The 27,354-nt window shown below is 41.9% G+C and overlaps 1 protein-coding gene across 6 annotated transcripts in view; it reads left to right on the top strand.

Moving 5' to 3' along the window:
* Positions 1–6,497: 6,497 nt before the first annotated feature.
* The window catches only part of txndc11 (thioredoxin domain containing 11), a 96,573-nt gene continuing 75,716 nt past the window's right edge, over positions 6,498–27,354 (top strand). Inside the window, exons 1-3 of one of the 6 annotated variants that reach the window (XM_068056417.1) lie at positions 6,498–6,637; positions 20,584–20,800; positions 23,303–23,400. In XM_068056417.1, the coding sequence (XP_067912518.1) occupies positions 20,606–20,800; positions 23,303–23,400 (293 nt within the window). In that variant the 5' untranslated portion in view covers positions 6,498–6,637; positions 20,584–20,605. Of the gene's footprint in view, positions 6,780–17,018; positions 17,114–20,583; positions 20,801–23,302; positions 23,401–25,987; positions 26,446–26,482; positions 26,671–27,354 lie in introns of those variants that run through there. The other 5 variants (XM_068056416.1, XM_068056418.1, XM_068056421.1 and 2 more) reach the window with 5 other exon arrangements.

The raw sequence follows: 27,354 nt of genomic DNA, 5'->3' as shown, positions 1-27,354 counted from the left end.
CTGTTACCTCGTGGGTTCCTCCGGGTGCTCTGGTTTCCTCCCACATGCCAAAGACTTCTGGGTTGATAGGTAAATTGGCCATTGTAAAAATTGCCCCTAGTGTAGGTAGGTGGTACGAGAATTGAGGGAAGGTGGGGATGTGAGAGGGAAAATGGGATTCATGTACGATTAGTATAAATTGGTGGTTGATGGTCGGCACGGACTCAGTGGGCCAAAGGGCCTGTTTCAGTGCTGTATCTCTCTATGACTCTAAGTCAGGAGTGTGATGGAATACTCTCCACTTGCCTGGATGGGTGCAGCTCCAACAACACTCAAGAAGCTCGACACCATCCAGGACAAAGTAGCCCGCTTGATTGGCACCCCATCTACAAACATTCACTCCACCACTGATGCACAGTGGCAGCAGTGTGTACCATCTACAAGATGCACTGCAGCAATGCACCAAGGCTCCTTAGATAGCACCTTCCAAACCTGCAACCTCTACCAACTGGAAGAACAAGGGCAGCTAATGCATGGGAACACCACCACCTGCAAGTTCCCCTCCAAGTTACACACCATTCTGACTTGGAACTATATCGTCGTTCCTTCACCGTTTCTGGGTCAAAATCCTGGAACTCCCTTCCAAACAGCACTGTGGGTATACCTACCTCACATGGACTGCAGTGGTTCAAGAAGGCAGCTTGCCACCACCTTCTCAAGGGCAGTTAGGGATGAGCAATAAATGGTGGCCTAGCCACTGATGCCCACATCCCATGAATGAATTTTTAAAAATCTATAGATTACTACTTTTGACATCCAGCTTGCTAATTTCTGACCTAGCTCAAAACTTTTTCTGCAGGATCACATCCCTCTTCCTACCTATGTTGTTGATACCAATGTGGACCACAACTGCTGGCTGTCCCTCCTCCCCCCTCAGGGTGCTCTGCAGCCATTCAGTGACATCCTTCTCCCTGGCACCGAGAGGGAACATACCATCCTGGATTCACGTCTGCGGCCACAGAAACGCCTGTCTGTTCCCCTGACTATCGAATCTCCTATCACTATTGCTCTTTCAGCCGTTCCTCTATCTATTAGATAATAAACCATGGTACTACAACTAAACCCTGTTACTACTAATATTAATATAGCAATAAAGCTTACCAATAGTAATAATAACCTTACTACTGCTAATAATAAACTTAATACTAATCTACCTTACCACTCTTGGGGCCCTACCAATACTAAAACATTACCAATAGTATTAATAACCTCACCAATAGTAATAAACCTTACCAATAGTAATAGTAATAACTAGGAAATACTCAATCTCATAAGCTTTACTACTATTAGTAAACCTTACTACTGCTAATAAAACCTTACAATTTCTAAAATTAACCGAGTTTTGAAAGATACTCACAGATAGATGATCAACTATCTGTTTTCCTGTGACGTCACACTTTGATTTTTTTTTCTCAGAATGCGGTTGGTCCACTCTGGAGCCACAGACTGGACTGGACTGGCTGTCTATTTTAAATTCCTTGCTAGTCCTGCTCTCTCGCTCCTTCCCGCCACACTTTTAAACTCCTTGCTGGTCGGGTTTGTTCTGGGAAAACCATATTTACACCTTGATGTCATGCTGAGCTGTGGCACATAATCTGTTGACTTATATGAAGGCCCTGAAGCTGCATCATAGAAACCAGTTCATTCTTTCTCCAGCTTTGAAATGTTTTCTGCTTCTACCGTCACAATTCACTGACTTCCAGAACAAGGCCCTGATGTTTCAAGGACTTGTTCATTGACATAATCTGTAGGATCTTTCCACAGTAGAAACTCTGGTTTCCAAACTACTTTTTTGATGCTGAAGCTCATTGAGTATTCCCTTTCATGTTTACATAAAAAAAAAGTTTCCATAAGCAAATTCTCATCTATGAACTGAAACTTGAAACCTTATGAGCAATATGAATAGGGTAGCATTTCACTGGACTTATTATCCATTTACATTGTTATCTTACACCAGAGGCTACAGCATTGTTTTGTATCCAGGATAATATAACCCTAGGTGTGAGGCCGAAAATGGACCTGAAGTTCTCCCTACATATTATCAATGAGTTAAGTAAAGAAACAGCGAGCAGTTAACATCAGTGCTGCAAACAATTGCAATTAACTTCCAACTCACTAGGAAGAACTTGAGAACCTAACAGAACAGGTTAGAAATGACTAACAGATACTTTAACTACATAAAATCACAGTATGCTTGTAGATAGTTATGATCAGGTTCAATCTTCACAGCTTACTATAATAAATGATAATTACCAAAGATCAACATGTTAGAAATCACTCTATAAGCATGACAATAAAAATATTGAAGGCAGTGGGGATCACTGAAAACTCCCCAGTGACTGGAGTCGTACCTGATGCTGAGGAAGATGGCTTGTTGAAGGGCAATCATCACTGCCCCAAAATATATCATTGCAGGAGTTCTTTAAGTCCTTGGCCAAATTTAATGAAGCTAATGTCACTGGTGTTTCCACATTGTTCAGCTCCATTCACAACTCCTCTGATAATGAAGCAGCCCAGTTCAAGACCTGGATAACATACAGACTTGGGCTGACAAATGGCAGCTAACATTTGTGCCACATAATGACTAACTTGAATATGTAAAGGTTAGCCATCCTGAATTTCAGTTGCATCGCTATCACTGAATCTCCCAACATCATCATATTGGGGGTCACTGCTGACAAGCTGAATTGGACTAACAATATCAGCATTGTGGTGACAAAAACACGACAGAAGCTGGGTACACCAGAATGAGTGGTCAACCTCCTGACTCCTCAAAGCATCTCAACCATCTACAAGAATCAAGTCATGAGTGTGATATAATACCACCAGTTTGCACAGGTGTAGCTGCAACAACATTCAAGAAGCTTGACACCACCCAAGAGCAGATTGCTTGATTGGTGCTTCGACTACTTGACTCAGTATTCACCCCCTCCACCACTGGCACAGTGAGACAGCAGCATGAATGGCTTACAAGATGCACAGCAGAAACTCACCAAGGTTGCTCTCGACAGCTCCCTTTACCTGTGACGTCTACCATCAAGAATAACTAGAACAGCAATGTTGTGGGAACAATATCACCTCCAAGCAATACACCACCCCTGCCTTTAACATACACGGTTATTTCATCAATGGCACTGGGTCAGAATGTTGGACCTCCTCAACTACCATCGTTTTGGGAGCACCACAAGGATTCAAGGACAAGACTTAGCATCACCTTCTCATAGGAACTAGGGATGGGAAATAAGCAGTTAGAGAGTCATTTACATTACAGAAGGAGGCCATTTGGCCATAGCAACATGGTCCACAGTCCAAGAACATTAAAAAAAAATTGAAGTTGAATGCCATAATTGTAACGGACCAGTCTCACTGTAACCAGCTCAACATCGTGTAATAGAGCAACCATTTTGACTGCATTAGTAAAATAATTAAACTTTCATACCAATAATTAATATTTACTTCAATAACTCACTTCCATAGTCTAGACAGCATGGTAACAGACATGCTTTCGGCTTTAGCTCTGTAACTTGGGTGAATTTATGTAAAAGCATTGGGCTCCTTTGACCAGATAACTGATTTCATGCAACGTTTCAGTCACGCTGTTGTAGTGACTGTTAACCCACCCTTGGGAAAGCTGATTTTTTTTAATGTTTTCAACTCGTGCTGAGACAAACAGTAAGATAGCATAAATTCTTCCACTACAACACTTCAAAAGTACTTCGCTGACTGCAAACCTCTTTGGACTTGCCCTGTGCCTTGACTTGTCAGGAGCAGATTCATTGCTGCAATGTCAACCCTAAAGTTCAAAACTAAACAGTTAAAATCAGAACATTTCAAACAATTTCCTCTGCACGCCCTGACTTGCCCAATAACTGCTATGTCTAGTCTTTCAACTCTGAAGTTTACCCTTTCAATCCAATATATCTAGTCAACTTTATCCCTAAAACTTTAAAACCCTTTGCTTACCTGTTTTCTTCTGTCGTTTTTGGTGTTGGAACAAACTTCTAAAACCAATCACCGAGACTTATCTGCAAAGGTTGTTTCCACACCCCGCGCCCCCACCCCCCCAGCTCAGAGTGCCTGGAGTGTGAAGATTGATCAGTCCTACACTGAACTAGAGCAATCGTTGATGGATAAGTGTGTAGGAAGGGTGGCTACTGTCGTTCTCCAGAGCTAATAGTTGACATGATACGGTCCGGCTCGAACGCTCAGCAGGTTGGGTCTGGGGATCCCGGAGAAGGTTCCTGGGCTGGATTGCAGTGGAACCACGTGTTTTCACTAAAACCAGCAACCAATTCCACAGTTCCCATCGACAAAGTGCAGCTCCCATGCTGTTGGCTGCCTTCGAACTGTTATGCTGCTAAAGCAAGCAGCCAGAAGGACGCCGAGGCACTAATGTCCATGCTTCTCCTCCTCAAGTTTTATCTGATTGCTTGGAAGAGGGGACTGAAAACAAGGAGCACGGTCACAGCCAGTGTGCATTACACCAACCAACCTCAAGCCACCTGAGTTTTTGTTGAGTCTTCATAATAAAGAATGGTCCTTTGCAACACTGTAACTGGATCCTGATGGCGTCAGACCTCACGTTCAGAGTTGTTAGTTACCAAAATCGGACACAGCAATAGTTAAAGTGGCACATGTTTCACTCCCACTGTTGATACTGACCTGGTCATTGTTTGCTTCTCATATTTGACACGTTTTGGAAAGATCTGTGTTCTGTAACCAATCGAACACAGTGCTTCTGGTCACCGTGATGCTCAAATCTTTATTATTAAAACAAAATTCTTAAACACATTTCTCACGTCTGCTGGTTTGGAAAGGGTTATTCTGATTGGTGCTTTCCCATGGCTGGATTATCTGTATCAAAAAGTGATTGAAAACATAAGGTAAATCTGAAGCTTAAATTTCTAACAAGACGTTATTTCAGTCAGTGTGTTAGCTGTGGTTCAGTGGTAGGATTCTCGCATCAGAGTCAGAAGGTTTAAATCCCACTCAGACACTTGAGGGAGTGCTGCACTTAGAACAAAAAAGAACAAAGAAAATTACAGCGCAGGAACAGGCCCTTCATCCCTCCAAGCCTGCGCCGATCCAGATCCTCTATCTAAACCTGTCGCCTATTTTCTAAGGGTCTGTATCTCTTTGCTTCCTGCCCATTCATGTATCTGTCTAGATACATCTTAAAAGACGCTATCGTGCCCGCGTCTACCACCTCCGCTGGCAACGCGTTCCAGGCACCCACCACCCTCTGCGTAAAGAACTTTCCACGCATATCCCCCCTAAACTTTTCCCCTCTCACTTTGAACTCGTGACCCCTAGTAATTGAATCCCCCACTCTGGGAAAAAGCTTCTTGCTATCCACCCTGTCTATACCTCTCATGATTTTGTACACCTCAATCAGGTCCCCCCTCAACCTCCGTCTTTCTAATGAAAATAATCCTAATCTACTCAACCTCTCCTCATAGCTAGCGTCCTCCATACCAGGCAACATCCTGGTGAACCTCCTCTGCACCCTCTCCAAAGCATCTACATCCTTTTGGTAATGTGGCGACCAGAACTGCACGCAGTATTCCAAATGTGGCCGAACCAAAGTCTTATACAACTGTAACATGACCTGCCAACCCTTGTACTCAATACCCCGTCTGATGAAGGAAAGCATGCCGTATGCCTTCTTGACCACTCTATTGACCTGCGTTGCCACCTTCAGGGAACAATGGACCTGAACACCCAAATCTCTCTGTACATCAATTTTCCCCAGGTCAGAGGCTAGGAATCCTGCAGCGAGTAACTCACCCTCCTGACTCCCCAATGCCTGTCCACCATCAACAAGGCACAAGTCAGGAGTGTGATGAAATACTCTCCACTTGCCTGGATGGGTGCAGCTCCAACAACACTCAAGAAGCTCAACACCATCCAGGACAAAGCAGCCTGCTTGATTGGCACCCCATCCACAAACATTCACTCCCTCCACCACCGACGCACAGTGGCAACAGTGTGTACCATCTCTAAGATGCACTGCAGCAACGCACCAAGGCTCCTTAAACAGCACCTTCCAAACCGGCGACCTCTACCAACTTTATCCTTGTCTGTCCATTCAGGTGGGGAGAAAAGATCCCAAGAGTAGGGGCGTTCTCTTCGTCGACCCTCAGCAAAACAGCACAAAATTTAAACGGATTTATCCGGTCGTGATCACATTGCTGTCTGCGGGACGTTGCTGCGCTGATGGAGACTGCCATCGAATCCGACTAGTGCAAGGACCCTGCGGCGGCTCTGCCGGTTCCTCGCGGTCTGACTCCGCCCCCGGAGCCGACTCCTCCCCTCAGTTCCCAGGTTGCCTTGCGGTGGTGGGCGGGGTCGTGCGAGGCTCCGCCCCCGGGGCCGACTCCTCCCCTCAATTCCCAGGTTGCCTTGCGGTGGTGCACGGAGTCGTACGAGGCTCCGCCCCCAGCGTGCGCGCTCTCGTGGTGACCCCGGGTTACGGAGCGGAAGTCTTGGCGAGTACGTGGCGGAGCGGGGTTCGCCTGGCGGCGGAGAGCCGAGGCCTGGAGGAGTGAACGGACGGCGAGCGCACCCTGCCCTTCCCACTATAAAGGCAGGCGGCGAGGTATGCTGAGGATTCAGAGAGAGCTGAAGCGGCAGTGCGTGTTTGTCAGTAATGTGGCGTTTCAGATGGCGAGGAGACCCGAGTTCGTGTGCGGGGCCATAGCTGTCATCTGTACCCTGCTCACCCTCAGGCTGGCACTCAGGTAAGAGGCTGTCAGAGAGAGGGTCCTAGGACAGGCAGGACTCGGACACACTTACACTCGTATACACACTCAGACCCTGTCAGAGAGAGGGTCCCAGGACAGGCAGGACTCATACACACTTACACTCATATACACACTCACGCTCTGTCAGAGATAAGGGATCCCAGGACAGGCAGGACTCGGACACACTTACACTCGTATACACACTCAGACCCTGTCAGAGAGAGGGTCCCAGGACAGGCAGGACTCAGACACACTTACACTCGTATACACACTCAGACCCTGTCAGAGAGAGGGTCCCAGGACAGGCAGGACTCAGACACACTTACACTCGTATGCACACAGACCCTGTCAGAGAGAGGGTCCCAGGACAGGCAGGACTCAGACACACTTACACTCGTATACACACTCAGACCCTGTCAGAGATAAGGGATCCCAGGACAGGCAGGACTCATACACACTTACACTCGTATACACACTCAGACCCTGTCAGAGAGAGGGTCCCAGGACAGGCAGGACTCATACACACTTACACTCATATACACACTCACGCTCTGTCAGAGATAAGGGATCGCAGGACTCGGACACACTTACACTCTTATACACACTCAGACCAAGTCAGAGAGAGGGTCCCAGGACAGGCAGGACTCGGACACACTTACACTCGTATACACACTCAGACCCTGTCAGAGAGAGGGTCCCAGGACAGGCAGGACTCAGACACACTTACACTCGTATACACACTCAGACCCTGTCAGAGAGAGGGTCCCAGGACAGGCAGGACTCATACACACTTACACTCATATACACACTCACGCTCTGTCAGAGATAAGGGATCCCAGGACAGGCAGGACTCGGACACACTTACACTCGTATACACACTCAGACCCTGTCAGAGAGAGGGTCCTAGGACAGGCAGGACTCGGACACACTTACACTCGTATACATACTCATTCTCTGTCAGAGATAAGGGATCCCAGGACAGGCAGCATTTGCACACACTCACTTCTCACACACTGTCAGTTAGGGTATAAGGACAGGCAGGACTCAAGTATACTCATACATGCACTCTTACCCTCGGTGGGGGGCGGGGGGTTGCTGGTCCCAAGACTGGTGGGTTTTGCTTGCTATCTCTCTTGCTGTCAGACATGGTCTCTCGACAGGCAGCACACTCGCACTAACTTGCACATTCTCACATTCACTGTTTCTGTCACACAGAGAGAAGTCCTTGGACTAGCAGAATTCATAGTCTTACACTCTCACGAACACACATTCTCACATTCTTTCAGAGAGAGAGAGAGAGCACTCTCAGGATAGGTGACAAACTCATGTGCGCAGTCAGAGAGAGTGATCCTAGGACAGACACTCTCACATTCAGTTACTGAGCAGTTCCAGGACAGGTAGGACACACACTCTCACTTGCACATTTTCTCACACTATCTCATACTCAATCTCACAGCTGGCTCACTCTCTCATTCTCCTCTCACACACAGATTCTCACTCTTTTTCACCCTCATTCTCACCTTCTTTCTCATTCTCACTCATTTCACACACTCACCTATTAACCTATTATGAAAAAATAACCACTCCAGCTGTCAGTATAATTCAGTCAAATTAGAGCATAGTAGGTAGGTAATTGCTTGTAGGCTACTTGACGTTTTGATATCGAAGTGCATTGTGTTTATTTTTCTATTTATGGAGCAATCTGCGTGGAAGGAGGTCAACACTTCATGAAATTATACACTTTATACACATGTTACATATCTGCTTCCCTGTATAGGAGGTCCAGCACTTCTCAAGAGGCCAATCAAAAATGTTTAGAAAACTTTTTGAATTCTAATTTTTCTTCCAAAGGCACACATGCATTTGTATATGTTGTGTAATGTGGTAGAAATACTAATTGCAGAAAGACTTGATTGATTTGAAGCCACAACAGCTTTCTTGAGCAATGATTTTGGAAATGATGTATTTTTGACAGATGCATTTAAAAAACTTTATTTGAAGTACCACCATCTCCTTTGTTTCCTGGAGTAGGTAACATTTTAGACCTGGTTCAAGCATTGGGTTAGCACTCTTCTCTTTCTACTTTTGTGATCTGGGTTTGAATCTCTTTAATGTGTCTTTGCTTGGGAATAGAAAAACTCCAACATTTGAGCCCACGAAACCATTTTTTTTGTGACTGTTTTATCATGAATTGAGTGGTACTAGCCACTAGAATGGTTAACTGGTGTTCGCCACTTACATACTTCCAGGCTTCTGATAATGCTGCCCTCTCCTTGAACTAAATAAGGGTCTGCTGGGGTTGAATTGTGCTTGAGTCGTCTTTGGGTGAAAAATCTCCTGAGGGAGGGTGCAAGCCAATTAATTATATATAGCTTATTTTTGTTTAAACAGTTATTTAATGAGTGAAAAATTAGAATAAACAAATTTTACAATGATTCATACAAAAAACCGAAAGGTTAACTGTCGTAAACTGAACTGCATTTTAGATTGTATCACTTCGTAACATTCAGCAAATGATTTTTAAAAAGACAACTGATGGTAGTTGCTTCGTTATTTGGATTTGAATATCTTAAACTAGTGGAACTGTAGCTACAGTTATAACATCTATTCTGCAGGAAAGGGGCAATCTGTGTACCTAGAAAATGTAAAGTGTGAATGCAATAATGACTTTTGCGTTACATCTTTTAGTCATGTGTTCATGCAGGCGGGATTAGTGAACTAAAACACGTTGTGTTGGTTCTGTTAAGCTGAATCATCACAATGTATCCGGCAAGAATCTCAATCAAGGTCAATTGTCAATGGTTTTAGAATCTCAACTGTAGCCCACCAAAAAGACTCCTTTTCAAAGAGGGATTCTGTTTTTAGGCAGATTTGTTTCACCCTTTAGTGTAATTTGAAATTGGTGATTAGAGTCAATAGAATATTTGTGGTTTACATTTCAGTTACTTTTGCTTCTGTTTGCACAATGCATTTGAAGTATGTAAATAATATTGGAGGGCAGTAAATTAAAGCATTTATAAATTCATCTACACCACACCACAAAGTAATGTCCACATTATTTTGCTTAGTTTCATTACTGTATTTCTTAGTTCCTGAAACTGCTTCATGCTATAATGCAGCAAATTCACAACAGATCAACAATGTAAAGCCCCAAAACATAATTAATACCATGCTTAAGCAGCAGCAATATGCACTAACTAAATAAAAGAGAAAGAACTTGCATTTATAGAGTGCATTTCATGATCTTGGGACACCCCAGAGCACTTTACAGCTAAAGGTGTACTTTTGGAAGGGTAGTCACTGTTATGTAGGAAACACAGCAGCTAACTTGTGCACAGTGAATTCCCACAAACAGCAATGTGGTAATGATCAGATAGTATGTTGAGGGATTAATATTGGCCAGCATACTAGAGAGAACACCTGCTCGTCCTCAAATAGTGACTTGGGATCTTTGACACCAAGAGGGAAGATGAGTAGCATAATCCTGAAATTTTTTTTCTTTGGAGTGTGTGGCCCCTTTAAAATTTTTTGCGCACTTGCGCCCACATGCTAATTTAAAGAGGCCAACTTGTGTGCAGCCTGCACAGGGACTTCCACGAGGCAGTTTAGAGGGAGCATTGCATATGAGCCCTCAGTTTAATGTCTCATCTGAAAGACAGCACCTCCAACAGTGTGGTACTCCTCAGTACTGCACCTTAGAATCGGCCTAGATTTCTTTTTTGTACTCCAGTCTCAAGTGAGAATTGAACCTTTCTTGACTCTGGCATGAGTGTTACCAACGGGAGCACACATTGTAATGTGGTTTAACAAATCCCTTGTACCACATTCTGGACTTGAGGTGACACTACTGCATCAAGCAACTGAAGTAGTAGACAAAAATAATTTTAAAAAACAATATCAAGTGTCCTGGAGTAGCTCAGTGAAGGCCTCCACTTTGTTCAGATATTTCTGTGGGGAAAGAGTGTTCAAGCTGATATTTTCGGCATAGTTGGTAGCACTGTTACCTCAGAGTTTTGATATAGAGTAAATAGAGAAATTCTTTCCACTAGCAGGACAGTCAGTAACTTGAGGACATGCATTTAAGGTAATTGGCAAAAGAACCAGAGGGAAAATGAGGAGAAATTGATTTTACACAGCTAGTTGTGACCTGGAATGCACTGCCTGAAAAGGCAGTGGAAGCAGAGACAATCACTTCTTCAAAAGGGAGCTGGATGTATACTTGAAAAGGATAGTTTGCAGGGTTATGGGGAAAGAACAGGATGAATGGAACTACTTGGCCAACTCTTTTAAAGGAGATGACACAGGAGATAATGGGGCCCAATGACTTTCTTCTGTGCCAAATGATTCTGTGAAAAGGTTGTAAGTTCAAGCTCCACTTCAGGACTTGAACATGTCATCTAGGTGATCTTCTACTGCAGTACTGAGCTACATTGCAACTTCTAGCTTTGAATGAGATATTGAAGTTCCTCCCTGTGTCCTGGCTAGAATTCCTCCTTTAGCTGCAATCACGAAAACGGATTTTAATACATCTCGTTGCTGCATTGGGGGAATCTTGCATATGCAAAATAGCAACTGTTTGTCGTCATGCAGAGCCCTACCTGCCAAGAATGAGGCATATTAATTTTGTCATATGAACATTGATTTTAAACTGTTGCTGGAGCGAGGAAATGACTTATTAAACAGATCAGCCATGGCTGGAAAAAACATTTACACACTAACAGACAATGCTTGTGGAGACAAAGGACCATTCCCTGACACATTCAACCCATGATAGACTTTGATCACCAGACATTGAAGGTGAAGAAGCTTACATTCCAGGATGACTGCTAAGGTGGCTGAATCCACAAACAGACATGGTCAAACTAGCTAGTCACATGACTAATCTGCTGGGCAACCTGAGTTTTTTTGAATTGTACAGATAGTTTGAGAGAGAGGCTGTTTGCTCCGGGACTGTAAAGACCTCTCCTGGCTGGCTTGCCACTACCTCTCCTGTCTGCTCCCATCTCTTTCTCACGGAACTCCAAATTCACTGAAGACGTGAACCACAAGAGAGAAAAGTCTCCCACATCGAGCAAGGTTTAAGAAGAATACTGGGCCCCAACAAAAAGCAAGACCTATCTACAATCAAGCACTCCACAATGAGCTCGAAGAATACTAACCAAAACCATCTTCAGATATTGCCTCAACCTTTTCCACTTTATTTCTTCTGCTCTTTTCTCTCTCTATCTGCATGTGTGTATTGCATGCGTATGCTAGTGTGGGCGCGCTGCATAACCGTAGGCGTTAACTGAATTAGAGTGCAAGTTTAATAAAGTTCAACCTTTCTTCTTTAAACCTAAGAAAACCTGTTTGGCTGGTTTCATTGCCTTACAATAGGAAAGCAGTGAACAAGGATTCACTAAGGGGGAGCTTACAAAAGGTGTGTTTAGAATTAAACCCTGTTACGGTAAAACCAGGTGAAGGCTGAGAGGGACCCCTAGACCCCTTTCTCACCAGGTCGTTACAATTTGCTTAAATAAGTCACAGCATTTCAAAGTAATTACTTGTACCTGGAACATAAATTGTTCTGTTCTTTTACAAAATGAGAAAAGTGCTGGTATAGCCTTCCTTGAAGTTCCCAATAGTATTCTGATGGGAAGTATGCAGAACGAAAGTGCAGTGACCTCAATTATCTTCACTCCCATTAATCTAGTTCTTGATTTAAATGTGGAATTTGCAATTAATGGGATACTAATAGAATTTGAGGCTTTTTTTTCGACTTTTTATTTTAGTTGGTCTTCCAGCTGGCACTACAACAGCTAATCAATCGGCTGATGTAGCTGGCAGGTCCTTCCCACGCACCTCCCTCCAACTAGCAAACCTGGCTCAAAGCTGAGATGTGAGTAGCTGGGGGAGGCAGCTCAGTCATCGGTGTACTTTTAGGCCTTTCAGTGTTCTACAGTTTGTTATCCCAGCCATGGGGGGGTGGTCAATCAAGATGACCAATTGTTTTCATTGGTTTTAGAGCTGCATCACTAAGTGACCAGAAGCAGTATTTATGAATATTTTTGTAATATGCACTATTAGTCTGTAATATCCTATAGTATGTAATAAGGAAATTATTAGGGGAGATGGTGGCATAGTGGTAATGTCACTGAACTAGTATTCCAGAGGCAGGCTAATGCCCTGGGGACACTGGTTCAAATCCCACCATGACCGCAACTAACCTTTTGTGATTCATGCACTAGGACACTCAGATTCCTCTGCATCTCAGAGCTCTGCATCTCTTACCATTTAGATAATATGCTTTTTTATTCCTGCCAAAATGGACAATTTCACATTTTCCCACATTATACTCCATTTGCCAGATCTTTTCCCATTCACTTAACCTATCTGTATCCCTTTTGTAGCTTCCTTATGTCCCCTTCACATCTTACTTTCTACCTATCTTTGTGTCATCAGCAAACTTAGCAACCATATCTTCAGGATTTCTTAAAACACAGGAAGCAACAGGAACCACGCTTGATGCAGGGATTCTTCAGAGACAGGAAGCAATAGGAATTTGCCATATTTGAAATACAGAGTTTCTTCTGGAGATGCAGGATTCCTTTTAGAGAGGTAATACTTGGTCTTCTTCTGATCTCCAGGCAGTTCAAAATCAAATTTCAAATGTCTGCTTTTTGTTCAAACTCATTGGCTTTTTAAAGTTCCAAACTGAAAGAAAAACCTTCCTGAAACCTATCACATGCCCAGTCACAACGTTTCTGTTGTCACTCAGAGTAGCTTTGAGGTCAAACCCCTTGCTGATTTCCTTGAAATTACCTGCTTTCCTGTCCTTGTTTATAAGTTCAGCTTTTGTTGAACTTCCTTTCAAAGCATCCATAAAGTTCATCTGTCTTAATGTCCACTGAAATCCTTTTACAGTTTTTTTAAAAACACCCAATCCTAAGTTTTTAAATACAAAAATAAAATCCTTATAACACTATCTGTATCCCTTTTGTAGCCTCCTTATGTCCTCTTCACAAGTTACTTTCCTACCTATCTTTGTGTCATCAACAAATTTAGTAACCATACCTTTGGTTCCTTCATCTAAGTCATTTCTATATATTGTAAAAGGTTTAGGCCCCAGCACTGATCCCTGTGACACACCACTCATTACATCTTTCCACCCAGAAAATGACCCATTTCTGCCTACTCTCTGTTTCCTGTTAGCTAGCCAATCTTCTATCCATGTCAATATGTTACCTCCCCCCTACACCATGAGCTTTTATTTTCTGCAATAACCTTTGATGTGGCACCTTATCAAATGCCTTCTGGAAATCTAAGTACAATACATCCACCGGTTCCCCTTTATCCACAGCACATGTAACTCCCTCAAAAAACTCCAATAAATTGGTTAAACATGATTTCCTTTTCACAAAGCTATGTTGACTCTGCCTGATTACCATGAAGTTTTCTAAATATCCTGGTATAGTGTCTTTAATAATAGCTTCTAACATTTTCCCTAAGACAGATGTTAAGCTAATTGGCCTGTAGTTTCCTGCTGTCTCCTCTTTTTGAATAAAGGAGTTACCTTAAGGGCAATTAGAGATGCACAATAAATGCTGGCCTTGACAGCGACTCCAACAGCCCATGAATGAATACATAATTTTATTGTCATAAAGTAAATATTTGTTTCAGCTTTCATGTACCATACCAATGACAGCAACCATCTGTGTAGTGGTAGTTTTGTCAGCTAGTCACATTTTATTGTTGCTAATTACTTGGAGAAAGTTGTTCTGATCATCGTTTAAGAAGTTTAACCATCCATTTGGGACTCCCTCTGGCGCTTACTTTGTAAAATTTATGTTGCTTCTGGAACTGTTTTCTGGTGTATTGGTGTTTGCCATCTGCTGTGCAGTCATTTTTGTGGAGGTTCAATTCCAATTTAATGTAAGAAACATTTCAGTTAACGTGACAGACCAGTTGAAATGATGTACTGAAACTGAAGTGACTTTTGTAGTTTGGGAACACATTAGTGCCTCCTGAGGTTTTTCTATTGGGTAGACGGACAGGATCAAAATTGAAATGATAATATGTCTGTCAGTTTATGGATTGTGTGTGTGTGTATATGTGTACGTGTCCTGTATCTCTGTATTTGCATAAACAATTGCCGGTCTACTGTGTGGTTTTTTTTTTAAGTGACTTGTCGATAACTTGCCCCTGCAGTTAAGGGAAATTTCCTGGTTTAGGAATGTTTGTTTGTATTATACATTTTGAAAGTGTAAACAAAGCTAGTGATGCCTATGAATGACATTCTTACTCAAATAGAACTGCACATAATGTCTACAGCTGTTCTCATACACAGTCACTATTTTACATGATTTTACAATGCTCTTGCAGTCTTCATGCTTTTGAAACCCAAGATTTGCATTGCGTGATCTCCTCCTTCCTGATTTGTATCCTTGATTCTCTTATCTTTTCAGCTTTGCTGTTGGGTGTGGGATGTGGTACTGGTCCTCAACCTTTCATGCTTTTATATTTAATATAAATGTTAATTAGAATTGACATCTTTAAATTATCAGACTCATACCTGGAAATTTATTTAATATGTATTTTTTTTTTCGTATTATGTACACTTAATATGTATTACCCACACTTTTTGGGATTTTCTTCTCCCTGCTGCTTTCACATGCGTTCAAGTCCTCCTGAAGAAGGAATTTTCCTCCACACAAGATCAGGGGGCAGGTTGTTCAACCTTGCCCATCTAAGAGCGAAGTCCAAAGTACGGAAAGTCCTCATCACGGAACTCCTCTTTGCTGACGATGCTGCTTTAACATCTCACACTGAAGAGTGCCTGCAGAGTCTCATCGACAGGTTTGCGGCTGCCTGCAATGAATTTGGCCTAACCATCAGCCTCAAGAAAACAAACATCATGGGGCAGGACGTCAGAAATGCTCCATCCATCAATATTGGCGACCACGCTCTGGAAGTGGTTCAAGAGTTCACCTACCTAGGCTCAACTATCACCAGTAACCTGTCTCTAGATGCAGAAATCAACAAGCACATGGGAAAGGCTTCCACTGCTATGTCCAGACTGGCCAAGAGAGTGTGGGAAAATGGCGCACTGACACGGAACACAAAAGTCCGAGTGTATCAGGCCTGTGTCCTCAGTACCTTGCTCTATGGCAGCGAGGCCTGGACAACGTATGTCAGCCAAGAGCGACGTCTCAATTCATTCCATCTTCGCTGCCTCCGGAAAATACTTGGCATCAGGTGGCAGGACCGTATCTCCAACACAGAAGTCCTCGAGGCGGCCAACATCCCCAGCTTGTACACACTACTGAGTTAGCGGCGCTTGAGATGGCTTGGCCATGTGAGCCGCATGGAAAATGGCAGGATCCCCAAAGACACATTGTACAGCGAGCTCGCCACTGGTATCAGACCCACCGGCCGTCCATGTCTCCGCTATAAAGACGTCTGCAAACGCGACATGAAATCCTGTGACATTGATCACAAGTTGTGGGAGTCAGTTGCCAGCGTTCGCCAGAGCTGGCGGGCAGCCATAAAGACAGGGCTAAAATGTGGCGAGTCGAAGAGACTTAGTAGTTGGCAGGAAAAAAGACAGAAGCGCAAGGGGAGAGCCAACTGTGCAACAGCCCCGACAATCAAATTTCTCTGCAGCACCTGTGGAAGAGCCTGTCACTCTAGAATTGGCCTTTATAGCCACTCCAGGCGCTGCTTCACAAACCACTGACCACCTCCAGGCGCGTATCCATTGTCTCTCGAGATAAGGAGGCCCGAAAGAGAAAGAGACAATTTAAGTTACACCATGTGGCTTCAGTCTTTAAATCTCTCCGTACTCTTTCAGAGTGGGCGCATTTGAAAGCGGGGCATTGAAGTAGCCTTTAATTTTTTTTTATTAATCATATGGATGAACAGTTTCTTTTTGTTTAGTCAGCATGATAAACCAAACTCCCAAAGCATTCATCTGGTTTTGCCATTTCAGCTATTGATTAACCTGATATGCCTTTCTTCCACTGTATTTTTGTTTTAACAGCAATGCTGATTTATTCCAAAAAGATCTCCTTACCTAGTATTTTGAGGCATTTTTAGTGTGAATTTCTTATGCTATATGGATACTGACTTCTCTATATACTAATAAACTTCCTGTGACATTGCTGACTGATTTAATCCAGAAAGTGGGATATTTTTAAGACCCTTTAAAACTCACCTCTTGTATATCAACAAGATTTTGGTCATCCCTCCCACTATCTCATTCTTTGGCTCAGCATCTATATTTTACTTTTGAATACAGCTCTGTTAAGCATCTTGGAATGCTTTGCTGCGTTCGTGTCGCTATATAAATGCAGGTTGGTTGCTGTTATTATTTTACATCTTCAAGCTTAACTTGGACCTGTGAATTCTGAAGATATCCTGTAATGCTTAAAAAGAATCAAACCACTCCAGAAATTGTGCATTAACTTATTCCCTTTCTTGTCAACATTAGCTTTGTTTAGGTGTCATCAAACAATCTTTATGCTGATGACACCACCTTCCAATTTGAACTAAAGTTACGCAAGTGGCAAAAATGGTTAAAAGATGTTAAAGATTAGCAAACCACATGAAAACATAGTTTGAACTTTAGTGGTTTGCAAAGCCTTTATCTGCTTATTAATAAATATTGTAACCCTAAATGACAGGTCTGGAGATGGGAAAGAAGGGAAATTTGCTGGTCAGTGTATTTGAAATTCAGATTTGTTGACTAGATGAAGATGATACATTCACTGATTTTTTTTTTTTATTATTTAAACTAAATTACCTAAAATGAGTTTGTTGCTTTGAATGGTAGGAAGCCACTTGGCCCATCAAGTCCATGTTGACTCTTTACAAGGACTAGGGGACACAGATTGAAGGTTTTGGGCAAGAGATGCAGGGGAAATGTGAGGAAGAACTTTTATTATGCAGCGAATGCTAATGACCTGGAACTCGTTGCCTATGAGAGTGTTGGAAGTGGACACTTTGATTTCAAAAGGAAATTAGATAGGTACTTGGGGGAAGTAAACATGCAGGGCTAAGGGGCTAGAGCCCGGGAATGGGACTGACTGTATTGTTCTACAGAAAGCCAGCATAGACTCAATGGGCCAAATGGCCACCTTCTGTTCTTTGATTTGATTCTATGCTGTAGTACTGCATTAACCAAGATGAATTGCCTACAGATAGACAAACCTGACCAAAGATTAGTTTCTTCAATCAAGTCAGTAATTTATAATGAATTTTGCCAAACTTTCGAACCGTTGCACCCATTGAATATTTGCAAAATGCCACAATGGATTACATTCACTTTCTTAAAATTCTCTCTTTTTTGGGTTTTTTTAAAACAAAACTTTCAACTCCATACAATGATGACACCTGTAATTGATCCCTGCAGTGTGACTATATTAGCTTCTCCAAAAGACCACAAATTCTGCTGCCTTGGAGCAGCTTCCTTCTTGAAGTCCAGGCTGGAACATTCCAGTAGTACTTGCATTTACTTTTCTTCACTGATCTGCTTTTGTAGTGAGGGTGGAAATGGCTGAAGGAAACCGGCTGATGCGCATGCATCATTTGTTGTCAAAATTGTGGGGCAGTTTTGTTCACTACCATGCCTGTATCGGGGTTTTATCACTTCAAAATAAAGCCAGGTTTTTAATGCATTTGGTAATGTGTTCAACTGTTTGAAATTCTATTGATTGCAAACTCCAATATACCATTGCATTCCTGCAGTTCCTATTTTTTGTTGCTGGGTGGCACTGCATCACACTTGATTCAGTGTTCATGTTTGGTACACTGGAGTATTATAATGTTGGATATTCAGTTTGACCCAGCTTTTGTGCATGCATTGATTGGTTGGCTTCCTCATTATCTTGCATATGTAACAGAAATCATGGCCTGGATTTCAAGGTCAGTGGCGAAGCGATAGTGCTCTCCATGGACCTCGAGGAAAACTGCCCACAAAGGTCTAGTGATCTCTGGCATGGATTTCCCCTTTCCTGACGTGATTTTACAAGGACTAGGGGACACAGATTGAAGGTTTTAGGCAAGAGATGTGAGGAAGAACTTTTTTACGCAGTGCATGCTAATTACCTGGAACTCTGTGGCTCGAGAGGATCTTTGATATCCAGCAACAGTGATGTTATCAAGCAAGCTAAACAGCCAATCACATTGAAGAATACCCATAGACAGCAAACCAGAAAGCAAAATCTACTGATTATCCTTCACTTTTTTGTTTTTTTACTCATTTTGAAGAGCCAAATAAAGATTGGGACATCTACAATGGTTTAAGATCGAAGCTGAAATGTTGTAAAATTTAAAATTTTACTTTAAAAATCTTTGGAAATTTTTTGTCATAATTGATTAGTTTGACATTCCACAAATAAAATTAGTTTACAAAAAGTTATCTGGTAGTACAGAACTTGAGTATTTCTGAAAATAGAGGCAATTATGTCGAAGCTTTTTGTCTTGAAATCATCAGGACAATTTGCAAGAATACCAATGTAAGGGAAAACAACAAATTTATACTGTATAAGAAGAGAGTGCTGATTGGTTGGCAAGTGGACTCTGGTAGAGGCATTGACATGGAGAGTGCACCAGTTTATGGTAACTGACAGTTAACTGCCAAGCCTTATTTGAAATTTAAACCAGGAAGCTTGACTCTGGTCAAGGCATTGCATAAACTGGTGCATTCTCCATGGCAACACCTCTACCAATTAGCACACTCTTCTCATACAGTATAAATTTGTTGTTTTTCCTAACATTGGTATTCTTGTGAATTGTCCTGATGAGTGCAAGGCGAAAAGCTTCAACAAAATGTCTCTATTTTTAGCAATACTAAAATTAGTTTCTCAGGGAAGTTGTTGGGTAATTACGAAACTGTTATCCTGTTTAAAAACCCAGCTACACCTCATCCAAAAAGATGCCCCTTTTTCATGCGTATTTACAGCAAGACTAACAGCATAAAAGTGAACTTCAGGTCAAATGAAGTGATTTTCAGAAGATTTCCATCTGTGGGAACTTTCAACAGTGCACTCTGTAGAGGAGCAGGGAATCACTGGCAGCGATTTCTGCACCTAACTGCACATGTGTGAATGTCAGAAATTGCTGTCAGTTTGACCATTGTAATGACAGCGATGCTAACAGTTTCCCTGCAAAATCCAGGCCCATTTGTTTTTCATTTTATAGAGGCAGTTATAATCTTGAATGTAGGCTGTAAAACCCACAAGTTCCAAGTCAAATATTTCACTCCACCCATATTGTGTTGGTGATATCTGTAGTTTCAGTTGTATGTGTTTTAAAATAAAACATTTATGTAACTTGAAGGGACGCTGGTATCCAGTGGATTACAGGTGGCATGAAGACCATACTGTTGATGAGGCGTGGGGGGGGGGGAGGAGAGTGGGCCTATTTGAGCAATGAATGCACAATGGGAAACACAGCAAGACCAAGCTTTTCACTTGTAAATTGTGAGGACTTCAGTCACAGCAAATTATTTTGTTTCTAATCCATTTTATGCTTTGCAAAAAGCAAGATTTCAGGTGGAAGCCTGAGTGTATAATGGACAGTGGTAAGCACCACATAGTATTTCAAAAGTTGATAAATTTCCATTTACTTTTATTTCACTTTCTACTTATGTGATCTAGTTTTTTTTTTAAATGTTGCTTCCAAGTCATAACCTTAACTACTGACATTTGTGGAAATTGGAACAAGTTGCTTGCATTTATAATCTGTCAGCTTATGCAATTGTTTATTTTAAGTTGTGATTTAATCATGAAAAGTAAATGTTTGTTTTTCGTTTCTTTTACAGTCGGGCTAAAGATGTTGTCAAAATGGCCCCGCCTCCGGTTAGGTTTTTCTCCCCCGACTCTCCTGTTATTGACCTGTACATGGGACAACTGGACCAAGTGGAAAGATATTGCCACATATCTGAAGTCTATGTTATTATGTTTTATGCACCTTGGTGTGGAGAGTCAATTTCTGTTAGGAGAGAAATTGATCAGGTAGCAATGAAGCTTCGGGATCAGGTGAGTATTGCGTTGTGTTCTTGATCTTTCAGTGCTGACTTCCCTTTGCACTTGTAGCAAAACCTTAACTTGCAAACCTCAGGCAGCAAATGCACTCTGCTGGGGATTGATGAGGGCCAGGAGGAGGCTTGTGTGGAGCATAATCACTGGCCTAGGCCTGTTTCTGTGTTTGAAATGACATAAATTCAAAAAACTCATGTGAAATCTTTCTCCTGAACAGAAATTGGCCTGCTGATTTGATGCAAAAATGGCATTAAGTTTCTTGTAAAGGCTTGTAGATTGTGTATATAAAAAGAAATCATTTAAAAAAATATTTCTAACCCTTAAGTATAGGGCTTGCAAACAACCCATCAAAAAATTGTGGGTGTGTTGCCAAGGATCTTTCACTGTGCTACTCTTTGGTACAGGGCTTGGAATGTTCTGTCCACGTAGGTGATAGATCTGTATTAGGAATGTGTGACTGCTATTCAAAATGCTTTGCCTCTTTCTGTGCATTGAAACGTGATGAGCAATACTGATGGTTAAGTTGTAGAAGTAAGTGGTTTTCTTTTGTAGAATGGAGCACAGGTTCCCAAATAGTCAATTAGTTCTGGGTGACTTGAAGTTTTTAATTACATATAGATGTTTGACAGCTAAAAATGGTCATCAATTGTGGGCTCAATGGACTTCTGAAGCTTCATAAACCTTTGTGACCATTCTCTGGTTATTTTTAACCCTTCCTGAAATTTAAACCAAAGCATCCCATGTTGGACTGCTTTGCATTTCTACGCTGTTCTCATTGTGCATTGACACCATGTAAAGACCCTGACACCTCTTCAGTAGCACTGATCTTCATGCTCTCTGTTTACTGATGTATGTTATTTAAGACTCCTGTTTGTGCAGAAATAATATCCCCTTGACAAAATTGGCTTGATTCTCAATGTTTTTTTTTAAGCTGGTTTAATTTGAGGTTGGGGTGGCTCCTTTTAACATGGCCCAGTTTCCAGGGCCAGTGTAGTTTTTTATTCGTTTGTGGGATGTGGGTGTCGCTGGCTAGGCCAGCATTTATTGTCCATCCCTAATTGCCCTTGAACTGAGTGGCTTGCTAGGCCATTTCAGAGGGCACTTAAGAGTCAACCACATTGCCATGGGTCTGGAGTCACATGTAAGCCAGACCAGGTAAGGACGTCAGATTTCCTTTCCTAAAGGGCATTCATGAACCAGATGGGTTTTTACAACAATCGACAATGGTTTCATGGTCACCATTAGACTAGCTTTTTTTAATTCCAGGTTTATTAATTGAATTCAAATTTCGCCATCTGTCGTGGAGGGATTCAAACCCATGTCCCCAGAGCATTAGCCTGGGCTCTGGATTACTAGTCCAGTGGCATTACCACTATCTCATTGCCTCCCCCTCGGGAGGCAGCTGATGGGAGAAGCAGCTTTACAGTTAAAAGTTTATCTACTGAAGCTAATTATTGTTTAAGTAATGACACTAGTTAAGTTTGTTTTTGAGGGTGGCAGAAAGCCTAAATTATAACTTCTAACTTTTGGGTCTTAAGCTTCTGACTCAGCTAGAAATCTTTAAAGTAGCATTACTGTTGACTTGATTTTGTACAGGAAATTAAAATAAACTTCAGTTTGATGCATGCCTCCTACTAGAGTATTTTTCTTTTAAAATTATTGATGAGGTTGAGGAGGTGCAAACGCATTTTAAATAAGATGCTTATTGACACTGACCTTTCGTGCCTCCTACATCTTGACGCCTACTTGCTTACCAGTAATCTGTTGTTGGCAAATTGTAGGTTGGCTCTTTAGATTATATTGAAATGTGTAGTTTTTAAAGTTTTCTAAACGTGGGTGGTTTGAATTTGTGGCACATTATGCAAAATAACATGGATCAGTGTAACTTCTTACAGCTGTCTACTTACATTCTTTGCCTGCCCCCCCGCCCCGCCCCGTGACACTCAGTTGACTTTTTTTTCTTTAATCATCTACCATGATATGTATTGTGTATAATTTTGTTTAGTGCCAGCTTGACCCTACAAGTTCAATTCTCATTCCAGGTCAGAACTCCAGTGCAGTACTGTCAGATATGCTACTTTTCAGCTGTGATAAACCAAGCTTGATCCGACAGACCTGAAGGGCAGAGATTTATTTTTAATTGTTTTCCCTTCTCTTTCCTCCCACCCTGCCGTCTCCAATCGCTGCCACCTCTCTCTCGCCTGTGGTCATCAAGATCAGTTGTGGCATCCACTAATTGCTGCTTCGGCTGAGATTGACGAACTCCACAATAGTCTAGCAATTACCATTGGAGTATCCTAGTCTGTGGAAGGAGTTTGGTTCCACACAGTGTTTTTCCATTGAACAGTTGGTTGGTGTTCCCAAGACCACCTTAATTGAGCAGTGTTCTTGAATTAAAACAAAATGTATTTTTGTTTTTTGGTGTTGGAGAGTGATGGGGTTGCTTGGGCTGATATGAGTTCAAGTTCAGAGTAGAACTGATTCTCTTCTTTGTTCTAGGTGTTGTTCCTTGCTATAAACTGCTGGTGGCACCAGGGGAAGTGCAGGAAGCAAATGAATCTCTTTTACTATCCTGTAATCCATTTATATCAGAGGAGGTAAGAAACCATTTCATAATCAATTGACCAACATACAAAACTAATAAACAACTAATGAACAACCCTCCAAAAAAGCTGATCACTCAAAACAAAAATAGCCCTGAATAAAGAGTTATAATCAAAGTCACTACTTTAGGGGATAAGTTCATTTTTTTTTATCACACTCCCCAATTCAGACTCCCCAAAGACTGTCCATCATCTACAAGGCACAAGTCAGGAGTGTGATGGAATACTCTCCACTTGCCTGGATGGGTGCAGCTCCGCCAACACTCAAAAAGCTCGACACCATCCAGAACAAAGCAGCCCGCTTGATTGGCACCCCATCCACAAACATTCATTCCCTCCACCACCGATGCACAATGGCAGCAGTGTGTGCCATCTACAAGATGCACTACAGCAACACACCAAGGCTTCTTAGATTGCACCTTCCAAACCCGCAACCTCTCCCACCTAGAAGGACAAGGACAGCAGATGCATGGGAACACCACCACCTGCACATTCCCCAAGTCACACACCATCCTGACTTGGAACTATATTGCCATTCCTTCACTGTCGCTGGGCAAAATCCTGGAACTCCCTTCCTAACAGCACTGTGAGTGTACCTATCTCACATGGACTGCAGCGGTTCAAGAAGGCAGCTCACCACCACCTTCTCGAGCAATTAGGAATGGGGGGATGGGCATACATCTCCAACCATCTCTCTAACTTCAGGGGTGGTGATCCTCTCCCTCTAGGTGTGCTGTGTTCTAGCAGGCAGCAACAGGAAGTTATCTGCATTGAAGAAGTCTAAGCTGTTTTCACAGAGAGTTAGTAAAGTTGCCTATTCTCTCTGTGAAAGCTCCATACTGTTCATTCGTGCTTTATGTAAAATAAAGTAGCTTTTGGTTTTGATGTCTTAATCGTCTGGATTTCATTAAAAAATAACACTTTTTTTTTGGCAGCACACATGATATTTCAGTAGCTGGTATACATATCAAGGCTTCATTTTTATGAGCTCCCTATAATCATCCTATTATAAATTGGACAGTGAAAAATGCATCTAGATTGACGATATGAAGTCCACTTACAAAAGGAACCAGTTTCTCGGAACCCCAGAGAATGTCATAGAATCTTACAGCACAGGAGGGGGCATTCAGCTCACCAACATTCCTGTGTGGTCTCTTAGCCAGAGCTATCCAGTTGGTCCCATTACCCTGCTTCCCCCCCCCCCACAAATATGCACATTTCCTCATAGCCCTGCCAGCATCCTTTTCAAGTTAATGTCCATTTTCCCCTTTGACAGTTACTATTCAATCAGCTTCCACTGCTCTTTCAAGCAGTGCATTTCCAGATCAAAACTCGGTGTTTTTAAAAAAAAAAAAATCTGCTCACCTCTCCTCCCCTAAGGATTTTTCCAATTATCTTAAATCTTTTGTCCTAAAGTTACCGACCTACCTACTGTGCAAAATTCCACAAACTGTGACTCAACAGCTGGGAAACTTGAACTGTTTTGTGTGATCAAAATTGTTTCTGTAAAATGTACAGCTATTTTGATATAACTCCAGGAACTAGAGATTAATTATTGAAATATCCACCTCTGAATTACAAGCCTTTTACTAAATTGAAAATTTTTACCAGATTTTGATGCGGGGTGGTGTGGGCTAATGAACAGTTGACGTCCTTTTCCACTGTTGTCCAGGATTGAATTATATGCATGCCAGTGTCAAAAGAAAATATGAAGCAGATTTTTTCCTATTTTTTTTTCTCCTCTCTCTCATCCCCCACACAAGTATGGGGGAAAATATCCTGCAGTTCTAATCTGGAAGGAATTATATCTTGATGGATGTTATGTTGACATGTACAATTTAAATTTTGAGTGTGATTAACCTTTCTGTAGGATGCAATTTGGCTGATGGAATTTGTACAAATTCCTTTGTCCCTCTGTAATGTATGGCCATGAATTAGGGAAATACTCTACAGAGGAGGGGAATGCCTCAGATCAAATAAAACAATGACATTCAACCACTCTTACAAAGCCTGTAAAGTTTCCTATACCTAGGCGAGGGAACAATGATATTTACTTTGATCATGTTAGATTCATTTCAAAGTTGGAGGACATTTTTAGAGCAATCATCTGAATGATCGTCGTTACTTTCATGGTTTGTGCATTCAACCAGAACCACTTGTATTTCAACCTTGTAACGCTCCATCCAAATAGGTGTCGTGCAAAGCAACGATTTGTTAATTGTGATAACCCATGACTAGCAAAATTGATTGACGTTAATTTGCCTCAAGTACGCAACAATTAATCATCTTGACTCTTAATTGGGCTGATTCTTATTGGGTGAAGCAAACTGTTCAGCTCCTGTAGCTCAGTACTAGGAAATTGTTGAAAGTTTATGCTTTTAATAGCTTAGTTGGCATCCCTGAATATCAAATTCCAGTACCTCAGCTGCAAATAAGCTCTCTTAAAATAGTGTTCTTAAGGGTTGTTTTTATTAATCCACAGGATATGGGTGTCGTTGGCAAGGCCTGCATTTATTACCCATCCCTAATTGCCCTTGAGAAGGTGGTGGTGAGCTGCTGCCTTTTTAAAAAAAAAACACGTGTGGTTTACTAAGCCATTTCAGAGGGCTGTTGAGTGTCAACCACAATGCTAATCCAGTAATTGTTTGGCAAGCTAATACCATCCAACTATTGTGTGTGCACTCTAAGGCTTTGATGTCAGTGCAGCAGAGTTTCTGGATATGCTTTGGGGATTGAAAACCAATAGATCCTCTGGGACAGATGAAGTATACCTCCAGCTACTTAGGAAGAAGTTTGTGTAGTATTGGTCATCATTTTGAAGGAGCCAGTGAACAACCAGGAGGTTCTAAGAGATTGACGATTATAGTTCTCCTATTCAAGAAATGCAATGGCTACATCCAGCATCGACAGACCCATGGTCTCGATATCAATAATTGGGAAAACGAGAGGAAACAGTCTGAAGCAAAATGGGACCATACCTGTACGCTTCTTCTGAGGAAGCATATCTTGCCTAACCCACCTCTATAGACTATATCTGAGGTGCTGACAAATTGGATGTAGTGCACATAGATATCCAGAATGCCTATGATAAAGTACTGCCTGAGATACTTTACACACTTATATCAATGACTATTGAGGATAAGGCATGGATGTGAATTAATAACTGGCTAAAATGAAGGAAACTGAGGACAAGCAGTGGGGATGCTAGATTGAAATGGATGAAGTACTGAGTAATGAATTGCTGGCTTATCTCATGTTCCTGATGTATGCAGATAACCTTTACAGTCTTTGATAAATGTGTGGGTGGGGTTGTGGAGGGAACTGTTGACTTGGGAGGCAGCTAAGATCGTGCAAAGAGAGCTTGGTCATATCCACATGATCCGATCAATGGTAAATCGAGTTCATTGTGATAAATGTAACCTGCTGCTCCTTGGAAATAAGGGGAATATGTGCCCCATCTATGTTTTGGAACTTGCCAAGAAGGAAGTTGAGACCTAGGGCTGTTTTGTTTCTTTAAAAAAAACATAAAAGGAACTTGCATTTATCCAGCATCCTTCATGACATCTCAAAGCACTTTACAGCCAATGAAGTACTTTTGAAGTATAGTCACTCATAATGTAAGAAACGTAGCAGCCAAGTTTGCCGACAGCAAATTGCTGCTAACAACAATGTGATAATGACCACATAATCTGTTTTTGTGATGTTGCTTAAGGGGCATATATTGGCCAGGATGCTGGGATAACTCTGCTGCTTTTCTTTGAAATAGTGCCATGGGATCTTTTATGTTCACTTGAGAGGGCATATGGGGCTTTGATTTAATGTCCCATCTGAAAGATGGTACCATACCTTTTTTGAGTCTACCGAATGTGTTCACTTAAAAGTGTTTTTTTTTTCAACCAACTTTTTTCCCTCTTTTTCTTCTCTCCTCTTCCCCAGATGCTTAACTTT

Source organism: Heterodontus francisci, chromosome 24 (genome assembly GCF_036365525.1).
Source record: "Heterodontus francisci isolate sHetFra1 chromosome 24, sHetFra1.hap1, whole genome shotgun sequence".
NCBI lineage: Eukaryota > Metazoa > Chordata > Chondrichthyes > Heterodontiformes > Heterodontidae > Heterodontus > Heterodontus francisci.
Note: the sequence above shows the minus strand (reverse complement) of the source record. Positions and strands in the feature narration are given on the sequence as shown.